Raw genomic sequence first — 27,460 nt, forward strand, 5'->3', positions numbered from 1 at the left:
GCAGAAGGTACATAGGCAGGAAGTATGTCAGGGTTATGCTTGGCCCTGATTGGGCAAAGGTGGGAAGTATGTAACCTTGTGGGGCTTTGTCTTTGTTAGAATTCTGCTTCAGTCTGCCTACCTGTGACTCACTGCCTATCTGTCATGGGGGCGTGGCCCTGCCCAGTATATCAAAGGACAGACCTACCTCACCCCTCCCTCTCTCTCACCCCATACTCCCTTTCTCTCTCCCCCTTCCTCTGTCTCTGTCTCTTTCTGGGGTGCTTCTCCCCCTTTCCTTCTCTCCCCATGCTTATTTAATAAACCTGATATAATCTAATATCTGGTATCTTCTTATCATTTTCTTATGGGCCTCGGCCTAATGTGATTTGCAGCTATTCTCTGGGAATCCCAGGAATGGACCTGGCCAGTATTTAATAAAGCTCGCTTCAAATTTGGCTCCAAAAATTGTGGTAGTGTCTCACTCTCTGCTGTGGGATTAGCAGCAGGCTTCCGCTGACCCCAACCCCATGCTCTTCCTCAGCACCCACCCTGCATTCCAGCTGGAAGCCCCCCCTAACCTGTTTCACCCCCTATCACTAGATAAGGGAGAAAGAATAGCGGGGGAGAGAGTAGAGATTCTTGAGTCTAGTTTCTTTCTTAGAGCACAACTACTAACAAGTTGCAACCAACCCCCTCTGAATGACCAACAACCACCAACCCCACCTATTGGGGCTCTAGCATTTATATACCTTCTGAAAAATTCCCAGAATCCCGAATGTCACAAAATCCCAGAAACCATCTGCAGCTGGCAAACCACACCTTTGTTCCCAGTCAGCTGCTGTGAAGCATCCTCACATCCCCACACCTGGGGTTAAAGTGAAAACATCTTCTTACATCTCAGTGTCTTTTTAAAGAAACCAAAACTTGCCAGGCACTCAAGAGGCAGAGACAGGAGGATCTCAGTGAGTTTGAAGCCAGCCTGGTCTACAAAGCGAGTCCAGGACAGCCAGAGCTCTGTTCCTCAGGGAAGCCTTGTCTCCTGAATTCTCACTACACACCAGTCAGGTCCTGTGCTTCTGCTTCTTCAGTTCTTTCCTTCTGCTTCTTCCCTTGTAAAGCAGGATGGGCACCATGCCAGAGACAGAGCCCAACCAGACAGATCCAGAAGCCGAGGGGGCTGCCCATGAGGTCAGGGGAGTGCAGGAGCTGGTGCCTTTGGCTCTTCTTTCCATCTACACCTGCCAACGTGCCCCAGCCCAGATCCAGTTCCTTGCCAGTGTACAAGTGACAGCATCACCTTTTGCAGCATCCCCTCTCAGTGGTCCACGAAACGTTTTGTTTGGCCTGCCATAGCTTTTTAAAGTTTTTCGTTAGTTGCTACCATTTAAAAATCGGGAAATTCTGCTTATAATCCAGCATTCTAGTTTCTTTTGAAAAGTGAGATCTGGTGACACAAGGCTCCTGTTCTTCCGTGGTGACAACCAGCTACACCTAGTGTCAGCCGCTCCTTTGCATGGAGCTCATGGCCTGCCTTCTGATGTTCTAAGCTTCCTAGCAGCAACTGCCATCATACTGGCCATGTGACTTCTGACTACATCTTTGTGAGGCTGATCTTCCTGAGCGGGCAGGCTGCTGAGGTGTCCTAGCCCATCTTTCCATTGTCTCAGGCCTCAGCACGGGTGGGCAGGAAGGCAGGGTGGAGCAGGTCAGTCAGGAGCCACACCTCCAGCCTCTCTCTGACAAATTTTTCCAGCAGCATCCCAGGAACTAACTGCCTGTGTCGGGTCTTGAGCCTGGTTCTGGGGGCCAGGATGCTGAAGACACAGACCGGCTGTCGATTCCTTCAGGCCAGTCTGCATCCTCTGAGCTGGGCCTAAGGCCTGAGGGTTCCTGAGCCTGAGCAGCATTGAGGTCTGGAAGCACAGGCTTCCTTACAGTCTAGCACTCAGCCAAATATGCACCATGGGGTGGCTGTCTTGTCACAGTCCAGCATGATATTGAGAACAGTGCAGGGGGCCCCTCCTACAGCCAGCGCCGTGCGGGAATCCACCCGGTACTTCACAGTGTTCAGACCTCCCTCCCGGTCCACCTTAAATTGTTCCTGGAAAGAAGAGAAGGACAGCATGAACTCACACCTCATGATGCCAGCTGTTCACACACCTCCATTGAAAGAGAGGAGCCCAAAGCTGACATGGTGCCCAAGCCTGCAACACACTAAGGAAGACACAGACTTCTCTGTAAGATGACTACACCTACAAGAAAGGAGTTCTGGCACCCCAGCCAAGCCTTCCCACCCAACCTGTAAGGTCTCTGAGGTCTGGGCTGGTGCACGGTGCTCAGATGCACACAGCAGGCACCCAACAGAGTAAGCTGCACATGGAGAATGCCCGATGAGTGACCCGGACCCAGCACAGGAGGACAGCACCATCTGGGCCAAAGAGGAACTTGGGGTGAAATCCAGCCTATTGGCTCCTGCCTATCCCTCACGACTGAGGAGACTTAGCCAGCACCTGTTTTTGAGATGCAATGCGTTTCTGGTCCCTCTTCCGCCAGGCTGGGTCATGCAAGTGACGAAATGTCTGGTAGCCAGTTGTGATTCCTGAGGGACGGAAAAGCTGAGGAGAACAAAGGACGCAGGGGTCAGGCTGCCTTGCGTGTAGTCTTGGCCCTTACCACTACCCTCTGGGATCCCCCTGGCTGCCACAGGCAGAGGCTTTTAGGAGCCATCCTATAGGAGAGGAGACTCTAGCACAGGCCTGGCTACATGAGCCCTGCAAGTCAGGGTGAAGGCAGGATCAGAACCACGAGGACCAACTGCAAACCCCAAGAATTTTGATGCAGCAAGTAAAGGGAGCCTCAGGACCAGGCAGAGCCGCGAAAGGAGCCTTACCTGGAGGCCAGCTCCTTTGATGCGCCGGTAGAACTCATCATCCTCTCGGCCCCAGCCCCAGAACCGGTTGGACATCCCGTTGCACTGACACAAAGACAGGCAGTGTCTGTCACATGCCCCCTCCTCCCAGGGGTGGACTTGTCTCCTATAGCTCAGGAGAACCAAGCCTGAGGCCAGCCGGCCAGGCTCCCCTTTCCTCTTCCTGCCCTGACTGGCTTGAGTGATACAGGGTGCTGGCCGATCCCTTCACTTCTGCAATGGGGATGTGGGGCAGAAGGAAAGGCTCAGCACATCTTAGTCCCTACCACTTCTAACTTGTATGTGGTTGGAGTCTCAAGTGTTAGCTCTCTTCAGAGGGCAAAAACGCCAACTGCTACTGCCTTTTGCCTTCCTCCCATGACATTTCTCCTGAGGTGGCTCTGCCCAGGTCCCTTCCTTGTTTGAGGGACAACTGGCTCTTTGACAGTCCTGATCGGCATCTGCTCAGGGGCTTCATTTACAAAACAGGCTTCAGCCATGGAGGACAGACAAAAGCCACTCTGGTCTCATCAGCCTGTGCCCTGGTTTCCCAGCAAGAGCCAGTGCGCTTTAGTTTGAGACGCCTGTCTAGACTTCTGGGAAGGGGAAGGGGGCTCCCCCTCCTGCCAACCGGGCCATGTTTTACAGGCTGTAAACAGCCTTCTCACCTACGAGGGATGGAGAGAAGCAAGCATGGAAGAAGAAAGGAAAGCCTGGTGCCATTGATGAAAAGGAGAGCTTCTGCAGGCTGGCACGTCTCCAGCTCCCTGGGGCCAGCTGGCACCGGGGCTCTCCTGGCTAATGTGCTCACTCCTGGCTCCCTCACATGTCTCTGGCTGCCACTGAGTCCCTTGTCAGGCTCCTCCACCCTCCTGACTGCCTAGACCCGCGGTGGAGAAGATCCCCAGCCAATGAGTAGCGTAAGGAGGGCTGGGGCTCACCAGCTGGTAGTGCTGCTTTGAGAGCAGCAGGATGCCGCCCACATAGGTCTTGTAGTGGTAGAGAGGGTGGAGTTCTGGGGAAGCCACATGGAAGGGCCCAGCCTCGGGGAAGCCATAGTCCAGCTCCTCGTTGAGAGGGAGTAGGTCCACGTCGTGCATGGCGATGTAGTCTGTGCTATTGCTGCTCTCCAGGAAGCCCACATTGATGAGTGCTGCCCGGTTGAACCTACACAAGAGAAATGGTGCTGGGTAGAGGAACGAGCTTGTTCACAGCCGAGCTCTACCTACCCCGCACTGGGCATGAGAGCTACTTCGCCGTCACCACGCAACACTGATTTCACTATGGGGGCGTTGTCCCCTCACTTGCTGAACACCAACTATAAGCCAGAAACGGTTCAAAACTATGCTGGAAGAAATAGAAGCAGGAAACAAATCCCTGTTCTCAAGGACCTTCCAATAGGAAGAAGCAAGTCAAACAGGGCACTGAAGAGGAAACAGGCAGTGGAGGCGGGCAGCCCTTCTAATCAGGGCTGTCAGGAGGGCCAGAATGGCAGGGAAACAGCTAACTGGGAACTTGAAGGCCTGAGGGAATGCTCATGCGCAAGCTGGGAGACAGGGCTCCACACAGAGCAGAGTGACTGCTGAGGTCAGCACACTGAGAGGAGACTAGGGCACTAGATGGAAGCTGACAGGCAAGAGGTGGTGGTGGCCTGGCTCAGGGGGGCCGCAGAGGAAACGGTGAGAGGTGGGCAGATTCCAGATGTGTTTTGCTGATAGGCTGGATGCTGTGACAAAGAGCAGGTGAGATGAGTTCAAGCCTTTTTGGCTTTCTTAACTAGAAGTCTGCAGTCTCCACTTCCTGAAATGGGGAAGAGAAGAAAGAAAGCAGGTGTGAGGGGCATCAGTCAGGAACTCAGCCACAATAGATACTGTTAGGCTGCGGCTGCCTCAGAGAGTAGCAAGGGAAGGCAGAATATTCAAGCCTGGATCAGAAAACAGATTAGGGAGTTCTCAGGGACTTAATGCCAGGAGGTGAGATGGAACGGGACTCCCCAGGGAGAGGGGACTGCTGGGCTCTAGGAAACAGGATGAGCGATGAGAGATGGGATGGGGGGGGGATAATGAGAAGGGCAGGGGTGGCCATTGGCAGGGGAAAGCCAGAAGTTAATAGGGGCATTAGAAGGAAAAGGATGTGCTTAGCGGAAGCCACTGATGGGGAAGACCAAAAACCAGGGGGGGGGCGGGGAGGGACACGACACCTTGAAAAAAGGAAAGGAAAGGAATACAGAAGTAGGTTAATAGCAATGGGGAGGGTATCACAGAGAAATCTTTCTCCTTTTCTTTTTCTCTTCTTTCTTTCCTTTTCTTTTTTTCCTTCTCTCTTTTGGGTTTTTTGTTTTGTTTTGTTTGGGGTTTTTTTTTTTTTGCTTTTTTGAGACAGGATTTCTCTGTGTAGCTTTGGCTGGCTGTCCTCGACTCACCTTGTGGACCAGGCTGGCCTCAAACTCACAGCAATCGCCTGCTTCTGCCTCCTGAGTGCTGGGATTAACACCACCATGTCCACCTTCTTTTCGGTTTTTTGAAATGGAATTCTCCTCTATAACCTCAGCAGTCCTGTAGACCAGGCTGGCCTCTAACTCAGGAGATCTGCCTGCCTCTGCCTCCTGAGTGCTGGGATTAAAGGTGTGTGCGCGCACCACGACTGCCCGGCAAGAAAGTATTGTTGATCTTTTCTTTCCTTCTTATTTATTTATTTATTTATTTATTTATTTATTTATTTATATTTTTGGAGACAGGACCTCACTATGCAGCCCTGGCTGTCCTGGAATTTGATATGTACACCAGGCTAGCCTTAAACTTCAGAGAACCACCAGCCTCTGAGATTAACGGCAGTGGCCACCATTGCTGGCTTCCCTCCTTTAAAACATTAATTTAGAATGTATGTAAGTTACAGAGTGGTGGAGGTCAAAGGACAACTTGTGAGAGTCAGACCTCGAGGCCACCATTGGGTTCATCACCTTTGCCTACTGAGTCACCTCACCTCCCCATCCTGCCTGTTTGGAAGAGAGTTATCTTGGTGGTCTCTGTGCTTGCTGAGGAAAAGAGGAAGAGCATCCCATGCAGAGAGGGCCCAGTGGCCAGAGCACTGACCTTGGGTAAGAGAGAGGGAGAGGCGGTCCTAGCCAGGGCTGGGCCAGTCACTGCTGGGAGGTGAGTGGCGATGGCAGGACCAAGCCAAGAGCGCCTCCGGGTATCTGCGTCATTGCTTCTCAGTGTCATTATTCACTCATTCCACAGCCAGTGATCTTTCTAAACCAGCTATTAGATCAGGGCCCACCCCAAAGCCTCCCACTCCACCCAGTGACGAGGGCCTCTCTCCTCCCAGTAGCCCCGCACAGACCGAAGCCTACCGAGCGCTGGGAGCCAAGGGGAAGGAGAGGCCCTGGGACACGCGGGCTAAGGAGCTGGCGCTCACCTGAAATGATCCACCTGGTTGAGCACATAGATGTGGTGCTGGATCTTCTTCCTGCTTAGGAAGCGGTGCATGTGGGGCACAAAGACCAGCAGCTCCTCAAAGCGTTCCCGGAAGGGCACCAGCACCGCCAAGCGGTGAGGCCCCCATGACTCATCTTCCCAGTGCTCAGGGGGCGGCTCTGGGGGGCAAGCCCGGGGAGGACCCGAGGTCTCTTGCCCTTGCCCTCTGGTCACCTGGGCCATATCTGCAGAGCAGCTGAGCTGCAGCCAGAGCAGAGAGAAGAAGACCAACAGGAGAAAGGCCATGAAGAGGCGGAAGATGGAGCATTTCCGGCGGAGGCCTCCAGGAAGCAACCTGGCCCTGGGATAAGAGCGGGAATGACGTCAGGAGGACAGGGCCAGCTGAGGTCCTTTCAGGACTCTTCTCTGGCCTCCTTACATCTAGGCCCAAATGACTGGCCTTCCTTACATCCCTGGGAATTCATGCAGAAGCAATGTGTAATGTTTTTGCTCATGCGACTACCACATATGATCAGTCCACTCACCTCTGTAGGCCCAGCCTGTGCAACCCCCTGGGCCTCCAGACCACTCACAGCTGTCAGGGCTGCCCCAGTCCTTCAGTGATTTCTTACATTCTGATGGAATTTTGGTCAGAATGCTCAGGGAAAGGGGCAAGGCTCATTGTTTAATATTTGTTTCTCCCTAAGACAGTGTCTTGAGATCCTGAGCCAATGCAGGGGTGGTGGTGGTTTCCAGTTTAGAAAGATACAACCCACTGATTCAAAATTCCAAACTCACTCCTCAGAAAACTCACTCCAGCAGAAATGTTATTTTGTCACGCTGCTAGTGTGCCCAGAAAGGTCCAAGAGTAGGGGTGTGTGCTGACCTAAGCCCCACACAAAACGGCCAAGATTTAGTCTAGGAAGCTCAAAACTGCCCAATGTGAGGTCTAGAGGACAGGGGCAGGGCACTGGATAGCTAGCCCTCAGGACAAGAGATGAAGAAAGCTGCAAAGAACGACAGGGCTGCGCTCAGCACCTATAGCCTAAGATGTAAGAAACCGGACAACCCGTGAATATCTCAGCTTCTGCCCTTTAGCTTATCAATTACGAAACAAAACAACAAAATCCAGCTGCCAAACCTTGCATGAAGCCAGGCATGGTAGCACATGCCTTTAATCCTAGCACTCAGGAGGCAGAGGCTGGTGGATAGCTGTGAGTTTGAGGTTAGCCTGGTCTACAAAGTGAGGCCAGGACAGCTAGGTCAGAGAAACCCTGTTTTGAGAAAAAGAAAAAAAAAAAGAAAAAAAAAAAAAGCTGGGCATGGTGGCGCACATCTTTAATCCCAGCACTCGGGAGGCAGAGGTAGGCGGATCGCTGTGAGTTCCCAGAAGGGCACCAGTGAGGTCTACAAAGTGAGTCCAGGATGGCCAAGGCTAAACAGAGAGACTCTATCTCGAAAAACAAAAACAAAAACAAAAAAAAAAAAGAAAGAAAGAAAGAAAGAAAGAAAAAGAAAAGAAAATCCTTGCATGGTGGCCATGGTGGCTTTTGAGGTCAAGGCCAAACTGGGTTAAACAGAGAGACTGTCCCAAAAACAGACAAAGAAACCAAAAACAAACAGTGAAATTCACCTTTGCCCGCCTCTGGAAGTTTCTGAGGACACTAGGAAACGATATGAGAATCAAGGTGGCTTCTTCCCTTCTCCTGCCCATGCCCAAGTGACCAGTAAAGGAACCTACTTTGTAGCATCTAAGGGTCAAGGACTGGTCACAGGTCCTGTGGACTCTGCCTCCTAGTTCGCCAGTGATTGTCTTTTCTTCCGGCCCTTGGTCTGCTCTTCACTTAAATCTTACGGCTGTTCTGCCTCTGCTTGCAAGACAGAAGCCAAAACCCCTAGTCTAACAGTCCGAAGCCTCTGACAAAGCAGTCTGGAATTTTGTCAAATCTCCAGTTTCTCACAACCATTCACTCTCATCTTGATAACAGAAGGCCTTTCCCCTTGACACATTTCTTCCTGCTCCAGCCCTCTCTCACCCTGCCTTTTTCTCCTACATGATATCCCTGTATTTTAACTGCTTAACAGTTTTCTTTCTTTCTTTCTTTCTTTCTTTCTTTCTTTCTTTTTGTTTCTTGAGACAGAGTTTCTCCATGTAACAGAGTCCTCCCTGGCTGTCCTGGACTCATTTTGTAGACCAGGCTGGCCTCAAACTGACAGAGATCCACCAGCCTCTGTCTCCCAAGTGTTGGGATCAAAGGGGTGTGCCACCATGCCTGGGTAGCAGTTTTCTACCAACCTTTTAAGGCCAAAGATCTAAGATCCATGTCCTGCTCCTCACTGGTCCTTCTGTGATCCTCCCGCTGTGATGCTCCCTCTTTGATGCTCCCAGTGTACCTGGCACTTCCCTCTTTACAGCACTCATGTGTGATGGGCTGAACAATCCTACTTCAGAACATGTCATCTTATCCATGGCCTCAGGCCCAGCCAGACAGAAGAGCTTGTCAATTGAGTTAGGGGAAGCATGCTCACTGGAGCCACATCCATGCCTACCTTTCTCTAAAGACACAACTGCACATCTGGAAGCCAGCAGCCATGAAGCCAGGCCCAGGTCCCGCATGCAGCTGAGAGGTTGCCCAGTAGGACTCCCCTCCCAGGGTCTCTGACTTACCCCCCATTGTCCTGTGGTGATGGTTTCCACTGTGGAGCAGTAGAACCCAGACCTGCAAGTGGCCTGACAGGCCTGGAACTTTTATAGGTTCTTTCTTGCACTCTGGGCTCTTTCTGGGAGCGGGACTGAGACTTAGACGATGAGCAATGAGTAACAGACCTCCTTTGGGAGAATAAGCAATGATGATTATCGAGGAGGAAGGCATGGGTTGGATGATCCATGCACTTTCTTGTGCTGTTTCTTCAATTCAACATACCCTTTCTGAAGCCGGGCGTGGTGGCGCACACCTTTAATCCCAGCACTTGGGAGGCAGAGGCAGGCAGATCGCTGTGAGTTCGAGGCCAGCCTGGTCTACAAAGTGAGTCCAGGACAGCCAAAGCTACACAGAGAGACCCTATCTCGAAAAACCAAAAACCAAACCAAAACAAAACAAAAAACCCTTTCTGTTAGGGTCACGTGCCCAAGGACACTCTCATTCTTTGCTCTAAAGGCCAAAACCACTAAGGGTCCCAATTCTAGCAATAAAAGTGATGGTAGCAGTGAGAACAGATACTGCTGGTGCCACCTGGTGGCAGTCCCTACAACTGCAGGCTGGGCTGATTCCACACCAGGTTCTCAGGGGCAATTTAGAAACGGGATGATTGCCTTTTATAATCACTGCCTAAGGCTGATTAGAGATGCTTCAAACCAAAGCAGATTCCTTCAAGAGCTAGTACCCAATTACTACACTACACTATATTTGTTGCATGGATCTTTGACACTGTGTCAAAAGCACAGAATGGTCATCAATCTTTTTTTTTTTTGAGCACACAATAATAGAAAAATGATCAGAAGATGGAACTTCTCCATTTCCTCCATATATAACCATCAGTAATCCTCAAGGAGCCCTTCCAAGCAGATATTGATTCCTCATTTCAGAGATGGGAAACTGAGGTCAGAAAAATTAGGTGGTTGGTTTCTGGCCACCAATGACCAGGCTTCTATTATATTACTGTCACGTTTTAACACCAAACCAGAAACAAACAAACAAACAAACAAACAAATTGCGTCCACTAAATTCAAGGTACTTATGACACCTAACAAATAGGTCACTCATTAAGTAAATATCCACTAACGTGTGTTTGGGGAAAGAAAAGTGGGGATGGGAGCATATTTCAAGTCTGCAGTGTAATGTCCCCATAAATCTAAGCAGGGGAATCACCTCCCCTGGTCTGCTTCAGTGAGAAGTATCTTAAACTCAGGCCCAAGCCAGACTCACACCTAACACTCAAGGCAGGCCTCACTCAAGTACTACAGCACAGGAAATGAACTAATGGGTGTGTCTGGTATAAGAGAGGCAACGGCTAGCCAACCAGGCAGAGAACACAGGAAGCTCTGTCTGGTGTGCTCTTCCGGGACAGCCGCAAAGTATGAGAAAGCATGAAGGAAAGGGGCAGGATCTGGATGTGATGGATGTGACTGGGACAGGCAGAAGAAAAATAAAGACCCTCAGCGCCACAACATAGAGAGACTCACTGTAAGAAATGAACAGAATCTGTGCCCCGCACGAAAACATAGACCAATCAGTGAGAGGAAATCACAGGACACATGAGAGAAAGGGACTAGTGATCAGTGGTTCTCAGCCTTTCTAATGCTGCGCCTCTTTTATAGTTTCTCATATGGTGGTGATTCTCCATCATAAATCTCGTTGCCATTTCATAACTGTAAATTTGCTCCTGTTATGAATAGTAATAGAAATATCTGATATCCAACCCCAAGGGACCACGACCAACAAGTTGAGAATCGCTAGACTAGCTGGAGGAACAAACAGACACACTCAACGGAGAGAGAAAGGCATAGACACCGAGACGCAGAGACCGAGAGAGACACACGCAAAATGGAACCTAGTAGAAAAAGAGAGCCATGCAGACAATACCAGTGACCACCCCCCCCCACCCCCCCGCGCGCCTCAGGGAAACACAGACACTCAGGGTGACAACCAGAAATGCAGACGCGTTCCTAGATTATGCGGGAGGCCAGGAAAAGAGGCTGCGCGTCCTGCTGGCTGCCGCCGCCGCTCACCTGCTATCCTCCCAGGGAAGCTGGGCCATTTTCCTCCGGGAGGGCAACATCGTGGGTGGACACAGCCGGACATGGGGCTCCAGCTCCCAGACCCAGCGCCCGGCCGACCCGGCCTACGCGGCGTCTCCGCCCTCGCCCCGCCCCCGGTCCGCTGGGTCCGTCCCTCCGGCCTGGCCGGCTGCACCCCGGAGTCGCAGCCTATAAGGTTCTGTTGCTGCCAGGAGCAATGTGCTAGCTTCTCACTACATACAGGTGCCCGGGGAATGTCAAAAGAAAAGCAGCTCCCTCCCCTCACTCAGATTAAAGGCCAGCAAAAAAGCAAGAGGCTAGCTCAGACAAGATGTGTACCCCAGAAGAGCACCTCTAAGATAAGGTGTCTCTTCCTCCTTTTTCCCTGGTGAAAGGCTAAACAGCCCAGCATTCTCATTGTCAGTCCAGCCTTTAGCAAGTACTCTTGGAGCACAAGACCCAGTTCAGGATCCAGGGCTGGGTTGGGTAGACTCACCAAATAGTACCTAGGAACTGAACTGATTGTACTTCAAACAATGCTCTGATAATTCAACTATGTCAATTTTCCTGTGACCGTTTCACCACTTGTGAATATAAATAGTTCTTATTCTGTATGGTCATTGTAGGAAATGTAAACCATTGGTACAGTATTTGGCACACAGTCAGCACTATATAAATGCTGTCGCCCAATAAAGAGAACTGAAGGAATAAATAGGAGACTGAACTCCCTATCTGCCCAGTCTGTGTGGATTTACCACTCCCTTACCCTCACCCATTGGCAGCTTCCCACCCAGGAAAAGCGAGGCAGTTACTAGACTTGATGTCTACTCTTCTTCCAGACAAAATTCAATATTCTAATAAATACTAACACTTATTAGGTCCTACTTTGTGCTTGTCATTATTCTAAATTCTTTATTACTGTACTCTTATGTGCATTGGTGTGAGGGTGTCATCAGCTGAAACTGTAGTTAAAGAGTTGTGACCTGTCATGTGGTTGCTGCAAATTGTACCTGTGTCTTCTGGAAGAGCAGCCATCTCTCCAGCTCCACTACTGTTCTTTTACTCAGTCCTTATGAATAGGTATTATATTCCATTGTAAAGATGAGAGAACTGGGGCACAGGCAGATAATTGATTTGTCTGCATAACCTTTTTTCCCACCCACAGTTTATGATGCCAAGCATTGTTTCAAGGCAGAGCTTCACTACTGGTGAGAAGTTAATTGTCCTTAACTCTTTCTTTTCCCTCTTAAGCCCTTACGCATTTAACTCAACCCTTCTCGGCCCTGTGGCTCTCTTGGTGCTCCACATCCCATATCAGAAATTCATCAAGTCCATCAACACCTTTTTTTGTTTTTGTTTTGTTTTTCGAGACAGGATTTCAGGTTGTCCTGAAACTGGCTCTGTAGACCAGGCTGGCCTTGAACTCAGAGATCCACCTGCCTCTGCCTCCTAAATGCTGGGATTAAAGGTGGTGCCAACACGTCGACTGATGTGCCAGATCTTAAAGGCGGGCTTGGTAAGAACGGCACTTTATTTCTTGGTATTCCTTGAAAAACCTTATACACCCCTAGGAGAAAAATACCAGCAACCCAAAATTTATCAGATGGTTTTGACAAACCCGTCACCATCTGCCTGCTACAAGAAAACATGGAAAGGATGGAGAGCACGTCCACAGGCGGAGACTGATCCTGGAATGTGAGGCCCTGTGCCCACTGGAAGATGCTCCACTCTCATAAGATCATGTAGTATCATTCCCCTGAGAGTAACCACACACAGGAGAAGTCGGTCTTTCTTCTTTTAATTGGGAAACCAATGTAACAACCCCAAATTCATTGAAAATAAACTCAGTAACTAGATCTCTGCAGGCTCTCTCTAACCAGCACCAAACTCTCTGCTTGGTTTGATACCAGTTGCTCAAGCCCCAGAAAGGACAACTGTAAGAAACTAAGCTCAACCTCTGGGCCCCTTCCCTACATTGCAACCCCTCCACATCCTTAAATTGACACACAGACACACCCTAGATTAGCAGGCTGGTTCTAAGCCAAAGGTTTAAAAAAAAAAAAAAAAAGCAAAGGTTCTAGAATAGCAAGGAGTCATCATTGATATACCCTGACCTGCTCAAAATTCCATGTTAGCAAAGGAAGACAGAAGGAAAATCAGCTCGCTGGCCCACCCCTTTCCCTCCCACAACCCACCCCACACAGTAGCCTCGCATCCCTCATCAGTAACACTGAGATTCTAAGACACCAAGGGCATCACAAGCCCCTGAGTGATTACTGCAGAAGGTCCAGAGGGGCAGGTGGGGCAGGCTTGTCCCACCACCTGTCCAGCATTAGCCAGCCAAGACACTTTCCTCAGCCTGAGCCTGAGGAATGGTGACATGCTTGCAGTCAGTCCCTCTCCCCTCCAGAAACATCTATGGCTGAAAACCAGTCCCCCTCCCAGAGAGGAATTGATTACAGGTCCATTTTCCACAGCCTGGAAAAAAACTGCCCGTGAGGCTTGGGACAGCTACACCAACTTCTTGGCTTCGAAAAAGCTCTTGAGGTGCCGCATCTGCCAGACGCCAATGGCCACAAGGATGAGAGTCTGCAGGATGGACCACCACAACACTCGCTGGTTGGTGCTCTCACTAGTTTGTCTGAAACGCTCCTCTCGCCACTGTTGGGGAAATGAAAATGGCAAGTCTTAGTAGTCCAAGACTGACTGCTGTAACTGCTGGGTTCCCAGCTTACAAGGATGCCCCAGGGCTCCCATAATGCTCCAGGCTGAGCAGCTTCCCACTCCTCCCGAGCGCTCACCCGCTGGTAGTTCTGCTCCTTCTGGATCTGCTCCACTTGCTCTACCAGCTGTCGGACTCTCAGCTGCAGCTCACTCAGCTTGTCTTTGGCCGCAATCTCTGCGTAATCGTTCGCATGTTCGCCCACTTGGATGTCAAGGTGGACTCTCTGGGGATGGACATGTGAGATAGGACACTCGTCGGGCGGTCCCGCTGCCTTAGAATGCCTAACTGGTGGCTGATCCCCCTACCCTCTTTTGTTTTTTTTTGGGGGGGGGGACTTTTGTTTTGTTTTGATTCAACTCACAGACTGAGACCCCATGCACTGCTATGGGGCTCCAGGCGTACAGCAAAAATAATAAGCTTGGACTGATGCTCCGAAACAATGCTTAGACAGTTCGTTCTCTGCAATTCTGGCTTCCAAAGATATGTTTGTACTGAGTATGGCGACTTTTTTGATCATTCTCTAAATCAATTCAGTATGATACATGTGTATATGTATGTATATACATATACAAACATACATGTATATATGTCATATATATCACTGACATTGCATTAGAGATTATAAGTAATCTAGAGATGATAAAGTATATGGCAAGATATGCACAGAGTATATAAAAAATAAACTACTAGGGTCCTAAGGAATGGCTATACAAATTGATCAGCCACTATACCCTGTGTGTCCACTGGAAATCCAACGGCTTTAAAAGGCACAAAATGCAGTATGCCCCACCCTCCCAGTACCAATAGTCCCCAGTCCTATCCAGGGTATCCTGGCTGAAGCCTTTAGTCTCACATGATCTACTTACCAGCATGCCTCCAGCAAAGAGGGAGAACTTGGTGGAATTTGAGTGAAGACAGATCTGGTGCTCCCCAGGGGTGTGGGAGGTGAACGTGAACCTGCCCTCAGAGCCGTACTGCCGAGCCAGGATGACCTACAGACGGGGAGGCACTTCAGTCAGGGATGCTGAGATCAAGGTTCTCAGCTCCACAAAAGATGGCAACAAGAGCCCTGGGCACGGCACAACACTAAAAGACCAAAGCTACTCAGCTGCACTTGTGAAATAACTGCTGAGAACTATTTGGGGTGCAGTTGAAGGGTCTGACATCAGGCTAGTACCTGACCACTCCCAGGAAGGGCTTATTCTAGGTCTTTCAGTGTTATTTTTGTTGCTCTTGGTGCTGTTTTGTTTTGTTTTTTTTCTTTTTTTTTTCTTTCTTTCTTTTTTTTTTTTTCTCCGTTTTTTCGAGACAGGGTCTTTCTGTGTAGCCTTGGCCATCCTGGACTCACTTTGTAGACCAGGCTGGCCTCGAACTCACAGCGATCCGCCTGCCTCCGCCTCCCGAGTACTGGGATGAAAGGCGTGCGCCACCACGCCCGGCTTTGTTTTGTTTTGAATCTGTTAGTTATTTTTAGTTCTTCATGAGTGTTTTGCCTGCATGCATGTATGTGCTCCATGTGCATGCCTAGGAGTGGCATTATGAGGGTGCCGGGAACTGTACTCAGGTTCTGTACCCGAACAGCAAACACTCTTAATTGATGCTGAGCCATCTCTCCAGGCTCCTTCATGACAGGTGATGGTTAAGTTAATACTACAACTATTTTGATGCTAAGTGACAACAAACTATTTTGGCTTTCCTTTTAAAAACATTATCTGTCGAGCCAAGCATGGTGACACTCGTCTTTACCAGCACTTGGGAGACAGAGGCAGGCGGATCTCTGTGAGTTCGAGGACATCCTGGTCTACAAAGGGAGTCCAGGACAGCCAGGACCACAAGACAAACCCCGTCTCAAAAAAACAATAAATAAACACATATATAAATTAAAAGGCACTCCTTTTTGTAAAGTGCTGTTTTACGAAATTATGGCCTAATTAACAGCTTGAGCATTAGCAGCTTTTTGATAGTCATCACTACAATTAATACACTTATCACTAGAAAAAGTGAACTTCCATTTCACAGGCTAGAGGTGTGGTTCAAGGCCGGTAACTGACTGGGGGGAAATCATTCAGCAGGCACTGAAAAGTTGAGAACACCTGTCCAGCAAAGGTGGCCCACGTTTCTAGTGAAAAACTCCGGCGGTTTCCGACAACACCAACTGTGTCGCTTGTTCGAGCAGATACGGAAACTAACAAAGAGGTACCGGAGCTTGCTTCACGCAGGGATCGGCGCGGGGAAGGGCCAGCTCACCTTGTCCTCGGGGTCTTTTACCTCCACGAACATGCCTAGCCCAGGGGTGGCTGGCTGGTACTCCTCCCGTTGTTTGTCATACAGCTGCGTCCGGTAATGTCCTGGAGACAGGCGGAAAAAGGAAGATGAAAAGAGCTGGACCAGGTGCCGGGTTCGCGGCGGACAGGACAATGCCAGGCCAACTACCCTGGATGGGTCCGCACCCCTCTGCCCCAATACCACTGACTTGTCCCGAACGCTCCCCTTCGCCCCCGCACCGGTGACCATGGTCTCGTCCGGAATCTCCTCAATAAAGCACTTCTTCTCAGTCTCTCCAATGTGGAAATAGAGCGCGTCTCCGCGGGCTGCAAGCCACAGCAGCAGCAGAAAGGCCCGCATGCCTCTTCCCAGCAAGAGTCCGGGTGGGGTCCCCGCAGTCCGCACGCCTTGCTCCTCAGCCATCTTGTCCCACCTGCCTGCGCAGGCGCAGACTGACGAGCCACGTAGCCCAGCGGAGGCCACCCGCAGTGCCTGCCGGGACTGCGAGTTTCGCCGTGCGGACTACAAGTCCCAAGATACTCCACGCCTCCGCGCGGCAATACCTGATTGGGGCGGTTTCTACAGGGCGCAAATTGGGGGTCTCCAAAGTGGACAGGTTTCCTTTGATTCTGCCAAAAAGCAAGATGACTGATAATGGTTGTCAGCCTGCGGAACGAATATAAGCAGAGGCAAGATTCGAACATGTTTCGCCCAGTAGTAATACAACTCTCCCTCTTCCCATCCCACGTTACTTTTGTTTGTTTTGAGACTGGATCTTGCAAGCTGTGTAGCCCAGCCTAACTTGGAACATACTATACAAACCACGCTGGACTCAAATATGTAGTGATCTTCTTATCTCTGCATCCCTAGTGCTGGGATATAAGCATGCAACCTTATCTTCAGCCAGCCTGCTCTCTTTTGGTTACTATTTGCATGGTCTTATCCTTTTCTGTCCATATCTTGTTAATTTATTTATGTCCTTCTATAAAAAATGAATCCCTTAGCCTGGCGCTATGGTGCACAACTGTAATCCCAGTACTCGCTTAGGCAGCTGGATCTCTTGTGAGTTGGAGGCCAGCCGGTCTACAGAGCAAGTTCTCTTAGGCAATATTTCTACCATTTTAGCGCATAACCTTCATCTGACCTAATGTTCCTTGCCCTAACATCTTGTTGAAGTCCTCTATTAGACCTATCCAATCAGCTTAAAGGTAAGAGAGCACGCACGGCTTTGTCTAGATAGCCAAAATGTTGGGTTTTTGTTTGTTTGTTTGTTTTTAATTTTTGTTTTGTTTTGTTTTTTCGAGACAGGGTTTCTCTGTGTAGACTTGGCTGTCCTGGACGCACATTGTAGATCAGGCTGGCCTCGAACTCACAGCAATCCACTTGCCTCTGCCTCCCGAGTGCTTGGATTAAAGGCATGCAACAACACAACCTGGTGATAGCCAAAATGTTACAAATGCACCTATTTGTGGGTTTTCCCTTTAAAAGCCAGCCTCAGAAGCCGGGCGTGGTGGCTCACGCCTTTAATCCCAGCACTTGGGAGGCAGAGGCGGGCGGATCACTGTGAGTTCGAGGCCAGCCTGGTCTAAAAAGTGAGTCCAGGACAGCCAAGGCTACAGAGAGACCCTGTCTCGAAACACCAAATAAATAAATAAATAAATAAATAAATAAATGCCAGCCTCAGAAACAGCTGGGATTGCAGTTTGGCTCCTGAGCCCTGCTGACTCTATTAATCAGTCTTGGGGTGTGCATTTAATAAACCATCCATTTCTGACTGAGATTGGTGTCTGAGTGGTTTGTATGGCTATTCCTGAACCCCAGCAGTTCCAGAATAACCAGAGCTACACAAAGAAACCCTGTTTCCAAAAATTAAAAAAGAACTTCTTATGGTCAACTTACAGTTAGAGCATTCCTTTAAAAAGCCATTCTGTCACTGGGCATGGTGGCGCATGCCTTTAATCCCAGCCTCTGGTGTACAAAGCAAGTCTAGGACAGCCAAGGCTACACAGAAACCCTGTCTCGAAAAACCAAAAAGAAGAAGAAGAGGAAGAGGAGGAGGAGGAAGAAGACGACAGTGGTAGAGATGCTTTATGACAATAGAAAGTCTAAGCTGTAGTCAGATTTTGCTGGCACAGAAATCAGCATTTGAATAATACAGAGGCAATATTTACAGAGTACACAGACACACCGCTCCAACAGCTGTCCCTGTTGCCGTGCCTTCCTTGTCCTAAAGGATCCCGTCCTACGGAACTATGGCCCAAAAGGTGATCAAGGTGCTTCCCTTAAGATGCTAGGTACTTGTTAGGTACTTGGCCACAGAGATGTAAAAGTAACTAAGACGCTGCCAATCAAATGAACGGCTAAACGGGATGGAGAGGTGGCTCAGGTAAAGGCACTTGTTGCTCTTGGAGAGGGCGCAGGTTCAGTTCCAAGCACCTACGTGGTGATTCATGACCAACTCCAGTTCCAGGGTCTCTAGTGCCCTCTTCTGACCTGCTCAGTCCCCAGGCGGGCGCGTGGTACACAGACACACATGCAAGCAAAACACCAAACACAGAAAATAAGTTCAAAGAACAATTTTTTAATTTAACTTTATTTCTTTAGTTTTTTCAAGACAGGGTTTCTCTGCATTATCTTGGCTGTCCTGGACTCACCTTGTAGGCCAGGTTGGCCTCAAAATCACAGTGATCCACCTGCCTCTGCCTTCTAAAGTGCTGGAATTACAGGCCTGCATCAGCACGCCCGGAAGGAACAATTTTTAAAAGTACACGACTATCTAAATGTAAGGCAGTTTCTAAGAACAATAAAATGTTATTCAGCTTTTAACAGAAGGAATTTTACTGGCACATGCTGCAATGTAAATGAACCTCGAGGACACATTTCTGAGTTACAGAAAGAAGCTGCTGTTGGGGTAACTTTTGTGCACTGTGTGAAGGTTGCCTCTGTCTAGTAAACGGTTGATTGCTGTACCAGCAGAGAACTGAGTACCGGCTGGATTTTGGTATTTTTATTTTTATTTGATTTTATTATATTTTGGTTTTTTCAAGACAGGGTTTCTCTGTGTTAGCTTTGGCTGTCCTGGACTCTCTTTGTAGACCACGTTGTCCTGGAACTCACAGGGATCCACCTGCCTCTGCCTCCCGAGTGCTGGGATTAAAGGCATATGCCCGGCCTTCTTTTTTTTTTTTGGATTCTGAATTTTTAAAAAGATTTATTTATTTATTATGTATGCAGTGCTCTGCCTGCATGTACGACTGCAGACCAGAAGAGGGCACTAGATCACATTATAGATGGTTATGAGCCACCGTGTGGTTGCTGGGGATTGAACTCAGGACCTCTGGAAGAGCAGCCAGTACTCTTAACCTCTGAGCCATCTCTCCAGCCCGGGATTGTTATTCTTATGGATCATCACTGGCCTCATATTTTGTAACCACCGTTTCTCCCTGTAATGTTAGATCAGAGGAAAAGGAGAATAGAGGATAGAAAATGAAAAAGAGGAAATCCCCGAGTCTAAGCTCCTATACCTTGTCTCGTCCCTGACCAAGACCATTCAACTTGTAAACACCCCCCTTTTAATGATGACTAGCATCTGTCAGCCATAGAACAATAAGGAACCACTCACCCCTTTTGGGAAATGGGGCATTGTTCTCTTAAAGTTCTTTCTGTTCTTTTGGGGGGGGATATTTCATTCTTGGGGGGTGCCCCCAAAACACTGGGACAATGGGCTAGTTTTAGGAGAGCTAGCTGTATCATTTATTGCCCAGTATCTGTGGGCTGGGAAAGGGCAAGGCTTATTTGAAGTCCCGAGTGGAACAGTCTGCGAAGCTTCATGATCTGCCTAGCCATATAGAATTTTTTTCTGGATTCAGAGTTTTGGGGAAGCAGCTATTAAAGCAGTCTGTGAGGGCGAATCAAGTAAAGTGCTGTAATATATATGTCTCAGCATCTCAGCATCTTTCATAATGACTCTTGTCAGGGCTGCTTCAACTTCACTGGTATCTGGTCTTTTTTTTTTTCTGTAAACATACAAACTTTCATAAGCAATATACATTTTTGCACAAGCACATAAATGGAATGTGCAGTACGCACAATTATCTAAGGATGATTCTCTGCTTGGTGAAAGGTATCTGTTTTTCTTTATGAGCCAGTCCAGATTGTATAGCCAAAGTGTGATATAAATTTTTATCTATACCATATGAAAAGATGGCATAATAAGTCCTGAGGACTCTGTAGCCAATAAGATTTATTGGCCAAGCAATATTGAGGTCTTAGCTGGAGACCTCAGCCAGTCTCAGGGCTGTTCACATGCAGAGCAATCAGCAAATTATGTTACCTGTTTTGTTTGTTTTCTTGATTTCTTTCTTCCTGTCTGCAACCAAGACCTTCATGGGGGTCCCCATCACATCTAATTTTTATCAGTCTAGATATAGCCCATAGTTTTTCTTGACACAAATATAAAGCCTCTTACCCAATGCAACACTGTTCCTGCCTTCCATTCTGAGGTTTGGATATATATAGAGAGACTGATCTAATTCAACAGTCCTTTCTAAAATCCAGTGGGTTTTTTGTTGTTGTTGCTGCTGTGTTGTTTTTGTTTATTTGTTTTTTAGCAGCTATGCTACTTGTTTCATTGACATTTAAAACATTTAAAGTCAATAAAGCATTCTTTAATCTATCTCTGGGATATCACATATTCCCGTTCTGTTCTATGAGCATTTTCTACAAAGTTCTGCTATAGTTGACCAAAATTGTTTGTCCTATAAGATTGTAAGATATAGCTGTAACATTTTCTATGCTATAATGCCTAAAATATTGTTATATTTTAATGTATACATACATTGAAGCATCATCAGTTTCCATCTGTAAAGGCATTTCTTTTTTTTTTTTTTTTTTTTTTTTCGAGACAGGGTTTCTCTGTGTAGCCTTGGCTGTCCTGGACCCGCTTTGTAGACCAGGCTGGCCTTGAACTCACAGTGATCCACCTGCCTCTGCCTCCCGAGTGCTAGGATTAAAGGCATGCGCCACCACGCCCGGCTCCATTTCTTTCTTCTTTCTTTCTTTCTTTCTTTCTTTCTTTCTGCTTTTCTAGACAGGGTTTCTCTGTGTAGCCTTGGCTGTCCTGGACCCGCTTTGTAGACCAGGCTGGCCTTGAACTCACAGAGATCCACCTCCCTCTGCCTCCCGAGTGCTGGGATTAAAGGCGTGTGCCACCACTGCCTGGCTGTAAAGGCATTTCTAAGACAATCATAATCTCTAATAAATGTGCAATCTCAGACCATGTTTTTTCAGAATTCAAGACAAAAGCCCATTGGGATTCTGAATAGGAATCTGTGACATGGTGCACAGTTTTTAGTTTTCCAAACTCTGTAAAATGAAACATGGAAGGTATTGTATGACATTTCTCCAAGATAACATTATTAAACAGAATCTGTATTTTTAATTCAGTATATAGACCTTTATCTAGTAATTGATCCTTAGCAATATAAATATAATATATAGTCTGATTAGGATAGTTTACAGCTGAAGCTTTTTTATCTAGAATTTCTATGAGCTGCCATTCTGTGACTTACTTATACCTTTGTGGATTTCTCTCACATGGAACTACTTTTTTGCTGTTGCTGTATGTTCCAGATTGCATTCCTCTGAATATTTTTATTCTGATAAAAAGAATCATCAAATCTCTGTTCTGTGGCCTCTATTCTAGCATTTAATTTTTCAATCTTTTTCTTTTGATCTCTCTTAAAGAGGATATGTAAAATCATAATCTTTATTGAACATGAAATTATTTCTATACTGACAGTCAAAACAAAATTATATGGGGCCCATGTGCCCTCTTTATACAGTTGTCCACTTTTTAGCATGGAAAATACTTTTCTTTTTAACCTCTCTAATTTTGGTTTTTCGAGATAGGGTTTCTCTGTGTCGCTTTGGCTGTCCTGGACTCACAGCCTTTGTAGACCAGGCTGGCCTGGAACTCACAGAGATCCGCCTGCCTCTGCCTCCCGAGTGTTGGGATTAAAGGAGTGCATCACCACCACCTGGCCATTTTCTCCTTTTTATAGAGACTTTATTATTTTAAACTCTGTATTACTTTAAAAAAATTTTTTTAATTTAGCCAGGCGTGGTGGTGCACACCTTTAATGTCAGCACTCGGGAGGCAGAGACAGGTGGATCGCTGTGAGTTCAAGGCCAGCCTGCTCTACAAAGTGAGTCCAGGACAGCCAAGGCTATACAGAGAAACCTTGTCTCAAAAAATACATATTTATTTATTCATTCACTTTACATCCTGATTGCAGTCCCCTCTCTCTCTCCTCCTGGTTCGCCCCTCCTGCCTCTTTCCCCATTGATCCCCCCTTCTCCTCAGAAAAGAGGAGCCACCCCTGTACCAACACCCCCGCCCCCACCCATCAAGATGCCTCAGGACCAAATGCATCCTCTTCCACTGAGACCAGACATGGCCGCATAATTATGGGAAACTGATCCAAAAGCAGGCAGCAGAGGCCGTGTCAGAGACAGCCCCAGCTCCACTAGCTAGGGGACACACATGATGATCAAGTGTCCCTTCAGCTACATATATGGCGGGGTGTTGGCCCAGCCCATGCACAGTCTTTGGTTGGTGTTTCAGTCTCTGTAACCCTCCCGTGGACCTAGGTTAGTCGACCCTGTTATCTGGGCAAAAATATAGAATGCTTAACAAATTGGCATGTTGTCCTTGCGCAGGGGCCTTCCTAGTCTCCTCTGTATTGTTCCAATCTAGTCTATGTGCTGCCAAAGCAAGCACCTCTATTACTTCTGTGTTTAGTGTGTTTATTTTCTTTAGTATCTACGTACCTTAGAAAACATTTCGGTCGAGCTGGGCGTGGTGGCGCGCGCCTTTAATCCCAGCACTCTGTGAGTTCGAGGCCAGCCTGGTCTACAAAGTGAGTCCAGGATGGCCAAAGCTACACAGAGAGACCCTGTCTCGAAAAACCAAAAAAAGAAAGAAAACATTTCAGTCTAGAAGTTTCTTTTGTGTGTTCTGTCTCTCTCTGCTGTTCTGAGCTATGAATGGCCCCGCCCCTGTCTTTCAAGGGCATAGCCTTGTGCCAAGGTTAGGGGTGTGGGTGACCTCAGCTGATCCAGTCGTTACCCACTGTTGTCCCCAGTCACATATCCCAGCCATGCTGGACTGGGCCAGCACGACTGTGCAGATGAGCCCTTTGCCCTGCTGGGCTGAGTGGCTGTTTGAGCCATAAAGCACTTTAGTGAACCTCGATGAGGACCCCAGACTCACATCAGGAAGCTGGCTTTTCAGATCTGGGAAGTGCTCCTGTCATCTGCCACTTGCTGCTGCTTGTGTTGGCCTTGGGCTGCAGCATCAGCATACAAAGCCTCTCTGAGCCCTCTTGCAGTGCAATGTCCCAAGCCCCACAGAACAGGACTGGCCCACAATTTTAAACTCTGTTCCCAGCTACATGAAGTTGCTAGGCCCATGATGTGGTCAGCGCTTCATAGAGAAATTATGGTGTAGCTCTGAAACTTCCAGTCGAGTTTGCTCACGGCTATTTAATTGTTCCACTGTACAGCAGAGCCTCTTAAGTTGCTGCGGCTGAGCCGGGCGTGGTGGCTCACGCCTGTAATCCCAGCATTTGGGAGGCAGAGGCAGGCGTATCGCTGTGAGTTCGAGGCCAGCCTGGTCTACAAAGTGAGTCCAGGACAGCCAAGGCTACACAGAGAAACCCTGCCTTGAAACCAAAACCAAAACCAAAACCAAAAAAAAAAAGGGGGGGGGCTGCGGCTGCTCAATAGATACTCTAAAGCAGCTCCTTTTGTAAGGTTTTCTTGACTGGCTATCCTAGCTTTCTCAGGCCCTATGCTTGGACTTCTGTCTACGTTTGGGTTATATGCCCCATGGGGGGGCCATTTGTAGAGATATGGAGGGTCATTTCTAGTCACTGCTATAGCCCCAAATAACGACACAGAGACTTATTACATTTATTCATCAAGCTTTAATACACTAGAGCTGGGAACATATTAATTCTATTCTAACCCGTGTATGCTAGTCTTGCTATTTTCCAGCCACATTCCCTGAGTTACTCGCCATATTGCTCTCAACCTGGGTTGCTTCTGTTCCATCAGACTGTTCCGTCAGCCTTCATCACAAGCTGCCCATGGCCGTCCCCTTTCTCTCCTTCTTCTTCCTCCTCCTCTACCTCATGGTCCCTACCAGAGATTCCAAGACTGGGACCAGAAGTTCCGCCTCTCTGTCTCCTCTGCCCAGTCATTAGCTCTCAGTTTCTTTATTAAGCAGAGATAATAGGGAAGTAATGTTTACACAGCATTGATACAGGAGAGTCTTCATAGAAATGACAATACCCGGCCCCTGTGGTGGCTCACGCCTTTAATCCCAGCACTCAGGAGGCAGAAACAGGCAGATTCATGTGAGTCAAGCCCAAGCCTGTGGGGGGGGGGGGAGAAAGAAAGAAGGAAGGAAGGAGGGAAAGAAATGACAATGCCCATGCCATGTCCGGACTACAACCAGATCTCAGGGCACAGAAATCAGCATCTGACTACACAGTGCACAAGACTGACCCCCAACATTGTGGCAGAAACTGTTTATGAATTTTTTGTTTGTTTTTCTTTTCTTTCTTTCTTTTGGTTTTTTGAAACAGAGTTTCTTTGTGTAGCCTTGGCTGTCCTGGTCCTGCTTTGTAGACCAGGCTGGCCTCGAACTCACATCCACCTACCTCTGCCTCCTAGCAAGAGCCACCATGTCCAGCTTTGTTTTTGTTTTTTTTCAAGTCAGGGTTTCTCTGTGTAGCCTTGGCTCTCCTGGACTTGCTTTGGAGACCAGGCTCGCCTGGAACTCACAGTAATCTGCCTGCCTTTGCCTCCCAGAGTGCTGGCACTACAGGTGTGCACCACCATGCCTGGCATTTATCAATTATTCTGATGGCTGTTGTACAAAATATTGACACAAGGTGGGTCCTTGTGGCAAGACCTTCCAGTGATGTCTTAGTTGGCACAGCATGACCAAACAAGGGCACAGTGAAAGCAAACTTTTCCCTCTCATTCCTCAAAGCATATTGAGAAAAATCTCTTAAATCAATCTTTTAAATCAATCATTATAACAGGCCATATCTTAGGTAGCAAAAGAGTTTAAAGGGATTCCAGGTTGTAAGGAAGCCATAGGCTAAATGACTTTATTGATTCCTCTCGGCTCTTTCAGCATCCTCCATTTTCCAAATGTTGTTGTTTGTTTTCTTTGTTTTGAAGACAGGGTCTCTCTGTGTAGCCTTGGCAGTCCTGGTACTCCCATTGCAGACCAGGTTGGCTTCAAACTCACAGTGATCCACCTGCCTCTGCCTCCTGAGTACAGACCTATTAAGCATTGTAGTGATAGGGCAGTTGGCACTCTATTAGCAGTGGCCCTCCTCATAAATTTGGAGAGGCAATCTCTGCTGTGTCCTGTTTATGGATAGCTTGAACAGTCTGTAACTGTGTTTGATAACATTTCTTTTTTGTTTTTGTTTTTCGAGACAGAGTTTCTCTGTGTAGCCTTGGCTGTCCAGGAACTCACTCTGTAGACTAGGCTGGCTTCCAACTCAGAGATCTGCCTGCCTCTGCCTCCCAAGTGCTAGGATTAAAGGCGTGCACCACCACTGCCCAGCTATAATATTTTTAATATGTTCATCAGGAACATCTCCTACTTTATAGTTTGTGCCTGAAGCTGGAGAAGTGCTAATCTGTGCTCCCCACTATTGCATTAGACCTCTTCTATAAATTCATGGCTATATCTGCCACATACGGCTTTAATTTTCACATCTGACCTTCTGGTCCTATACATTTAATCTATTTTAGACTTTGCTTTACCTGAGACAGTGTCCCAATTCCTAGGAGTTGGATCTAGGAGTAGATACCTTTTGCAGTGGCCAAACTGGATTCCAGGAATTCTGTGAAATTATTGTTATATCTGCTCTTGTATCAACTAAGCCTTCAATCTCAACTCCATCTACTTGTAATTTTAACTTTGGTCTTTTATCATTTATATATATATTGTATCTTCATAATCTCTTGTTTTATCTATAGGAGCTGCTCTGTTAAATGGTTTAGTTAAGTTTTGAGCAGCGCTGTTTGTTCTCTCAGGCTCTACTTTTTCTTTCTTTCTTTCTTTCTTTTTTGGTTTGGGTCTCTCTGTGTAGCCTTGGCTGTCCTTGACTCACTTTGTAGACCAGGCTGGCCCAAACAAAGCCCCTTAATTTTCCAACAGTAAGGAATTGCCTTGAGTATCTACATTCATAAACCCTGTGTCCATTCCTTCCACATCTTTCACATAACCCAAAAAACTTCCTTCCTGGATTATCATTAGATAAAGGAAAATTATCCTTAGGAACTGCCTGTCTACAGTCCTTTAGGTAATGACCTGACCTTTGATAGCCATAGCATTGGGCATTTTGATCTCTCATATCTTTGGTAATTGTCTGTCTAACCATAACTAAACTGTGAGCATTAGGGGAGTTTTTGTCCAGTTTTAGCAAACTCCAAAATGGAGGTCATCAATTGATACAAAATTTAAAGTTTAAAAAAAATTTTTTTTATTTAATTTTATTTTAGTGTGAGGGTGTTGCCATTGGAACTGGTATTACAGACAGTTGTGAGCTGCCATGTGGTGGCTAGGAATTGAACCCAAGTCCTTTGGAAGAACAGACAGTGCTCTTAACTACTGAGCCATCTCTCCAGCCCCTTGAAGTTATTTTTTATAGTGTATATTTCAACTCTGGTATAAGGTACTGGACCTTTACAACTAATTTAAAACTGCAAGGTTTACTTCCAGTTATTACAAACTGTTTAAGATGATTAAATCATACAGGTTAATGGTTAGTCAATTAGACTCATGGCCATATCAGATACTAGGCTAGTTTTTCACCACAGGGTTTCTTTGTGTAGCCTTGGCTGTCCTGGGCTTGGACTTGCTTTGTAGACCAGGCTGGCCTCAAACTCACAGCAATCTGCCTGCCGCTGCCTCCCGAGTGCTGGGGTTAAAGGTGTGCGCCACCACGCCTGGCTGCAAGGAGTAATGGTAAGCACATGTAGTCCACGCTACTCAAGAGGCTGGGCAGGACGATGATTTGAGGTAGGAGTTTAAGGCCAGTCAGACAACATAGCTAGACCCTGCTTCTCCAGATTATCTGCCTGATTGAGAAGTGGTGTTCACCTATTTTCTTACTTTTGGTCAGGTTTTTTTTTTTTTTAAAGGTTTATTCATTTTCAATGTGTATTTTGCCCACATATATGTCTGGATACCATATGAGTGCCTGGTGCCCACAGAGCCCAGAGGAGTGCACTGGACCCCCTGGACCTGGAGTTACTGATGGTTATGAGCTTCACGGGAGTGCCAGGACCCAAAGTAGGTCCTCTGCAAGAGCCGCGAGTGCTCTAGACCACTG

At 47.7% G+C, this 27,460-nt stretch overlaps 2 protein-coding genes across 3 annotated transcripts; both read right to left on the reverse strand.

Moving 5' to 3' along the window:
- Positions 1-706: 706 nt before the first annotated feature.
- B4GALT7 (beta-1,4-galactosyltransferase 7) lies at positions 707-11,176 on the reverse strand. 2 transcript variants are annotated; one of them, XM_084794855.1, is made up of 6 exons: positions 11,036-11,176; positions 6,308-6,667; positions 3,832-4,057; positions 2,873-2,956; positions 2,493-2,597; positions 707-2,083 (listed from the first exon to the last, which is right to left on the reverse strand). In XM_084794855.1, the coding sequence occupies exons 1-6, from the start codon at positions 11,083-11,085 to the stop codon at positions 1,928-1,930; spliced, it is 981 nt and encodes a 326-aa protein (XP_084650981.1). In that variant the 5' UTR covers positions 11,086-11,176; the 3' UTR covers positions 707-1,927. The 2 variants fall into 2 exon arrangements, with proteins under 2 accessions (XP_084650981.1, XP_084650982.1); XM_084794856.1 differs by lacking the exon at positions 2,873-2,956.
- Positions 11,177-12,825: 1,649 nt separating this feature from the next.
- TMED9 (transmembrane p24 trafficking protein 9) lies at positions 12,826-16,494 on the reverse strand. Its single transcript, XM_084795832.1, has 5 exons — positions 16,274-16,494; positions 16,017-16,117; positions 14,636-14,761; positions 13,846-13,992; positions 12,826-13,705 (listed from the first exon to the last, which is right to left on the reverse strand). The coding sequence occupies exons 1-5, from the start codon at positions 16,455-16,457 to the stop codon at positions 13,556-13,558; spliced, it is 708 nt and encodes a 235-aa protein (XP_084651958.1). The 5' UTR covers positions 16,458-16,494; the 3' UTR covers positions 12,826-13,555.
- Positions 16,495-27,460: the final 10,966 nt, after the last annotated feature.

Source organism: Acomys minous (genome assembly GCF_964271855.1).
Source record: "Acomys minous genome assembly, chromosome: 9".
Classification (NCBI taxonomy): domain Eukaryota; kingdom Metazoa; phylum Chordata; class Mammalia; order Rodentia; family Muridae; genus Acomys; species Acomys minous.

Coding starts and splice junctions, on each gene's coding strand:
- TMED9 (XM_084795832.1), bottom strand. CDS start 16,457: ATGGCTGAGGAGCAAGGCGTGCGGACTGCGGGGACCCCACCCGGACTC. Junction 16,118..16,273: donor GGACGAGACCATGGTCACCG/GTGCGGGGGCGA, acceptor GCCTGTCTCCAG/GACATTACCGGACGCAGCTG. Junction 13,706..13,845: donor AGGAGCAGAACTACCAGCGG/GTGAGCGCTCGG, acceptor TTTCCCCAACAG/TGGCGAGAGGAGCGTTTCAG.
- B4GALT7 (XM_084794855.1), bottom strand. CDS start 11,085: ATGTTGCCCTCCCGGAGGAAAATGGCCCAGCTTCCCTGGGAGGATAGC. Junction 6,668..11,035: donor CTTCCCTGGGAGGATAGCAG/GTGAGCGGCGGC, acceptor CTCTTATCCCAG/GGCCAGGTTGCTTCCTGGAG. Junction 2,598..2,872: donor TCAAAGGAGCTGGCCTCCAG/GTAAGGCTCCTT, acceptor TGTTCTCCTCAG/CTTTTCCGTCCCTCAGGAAT.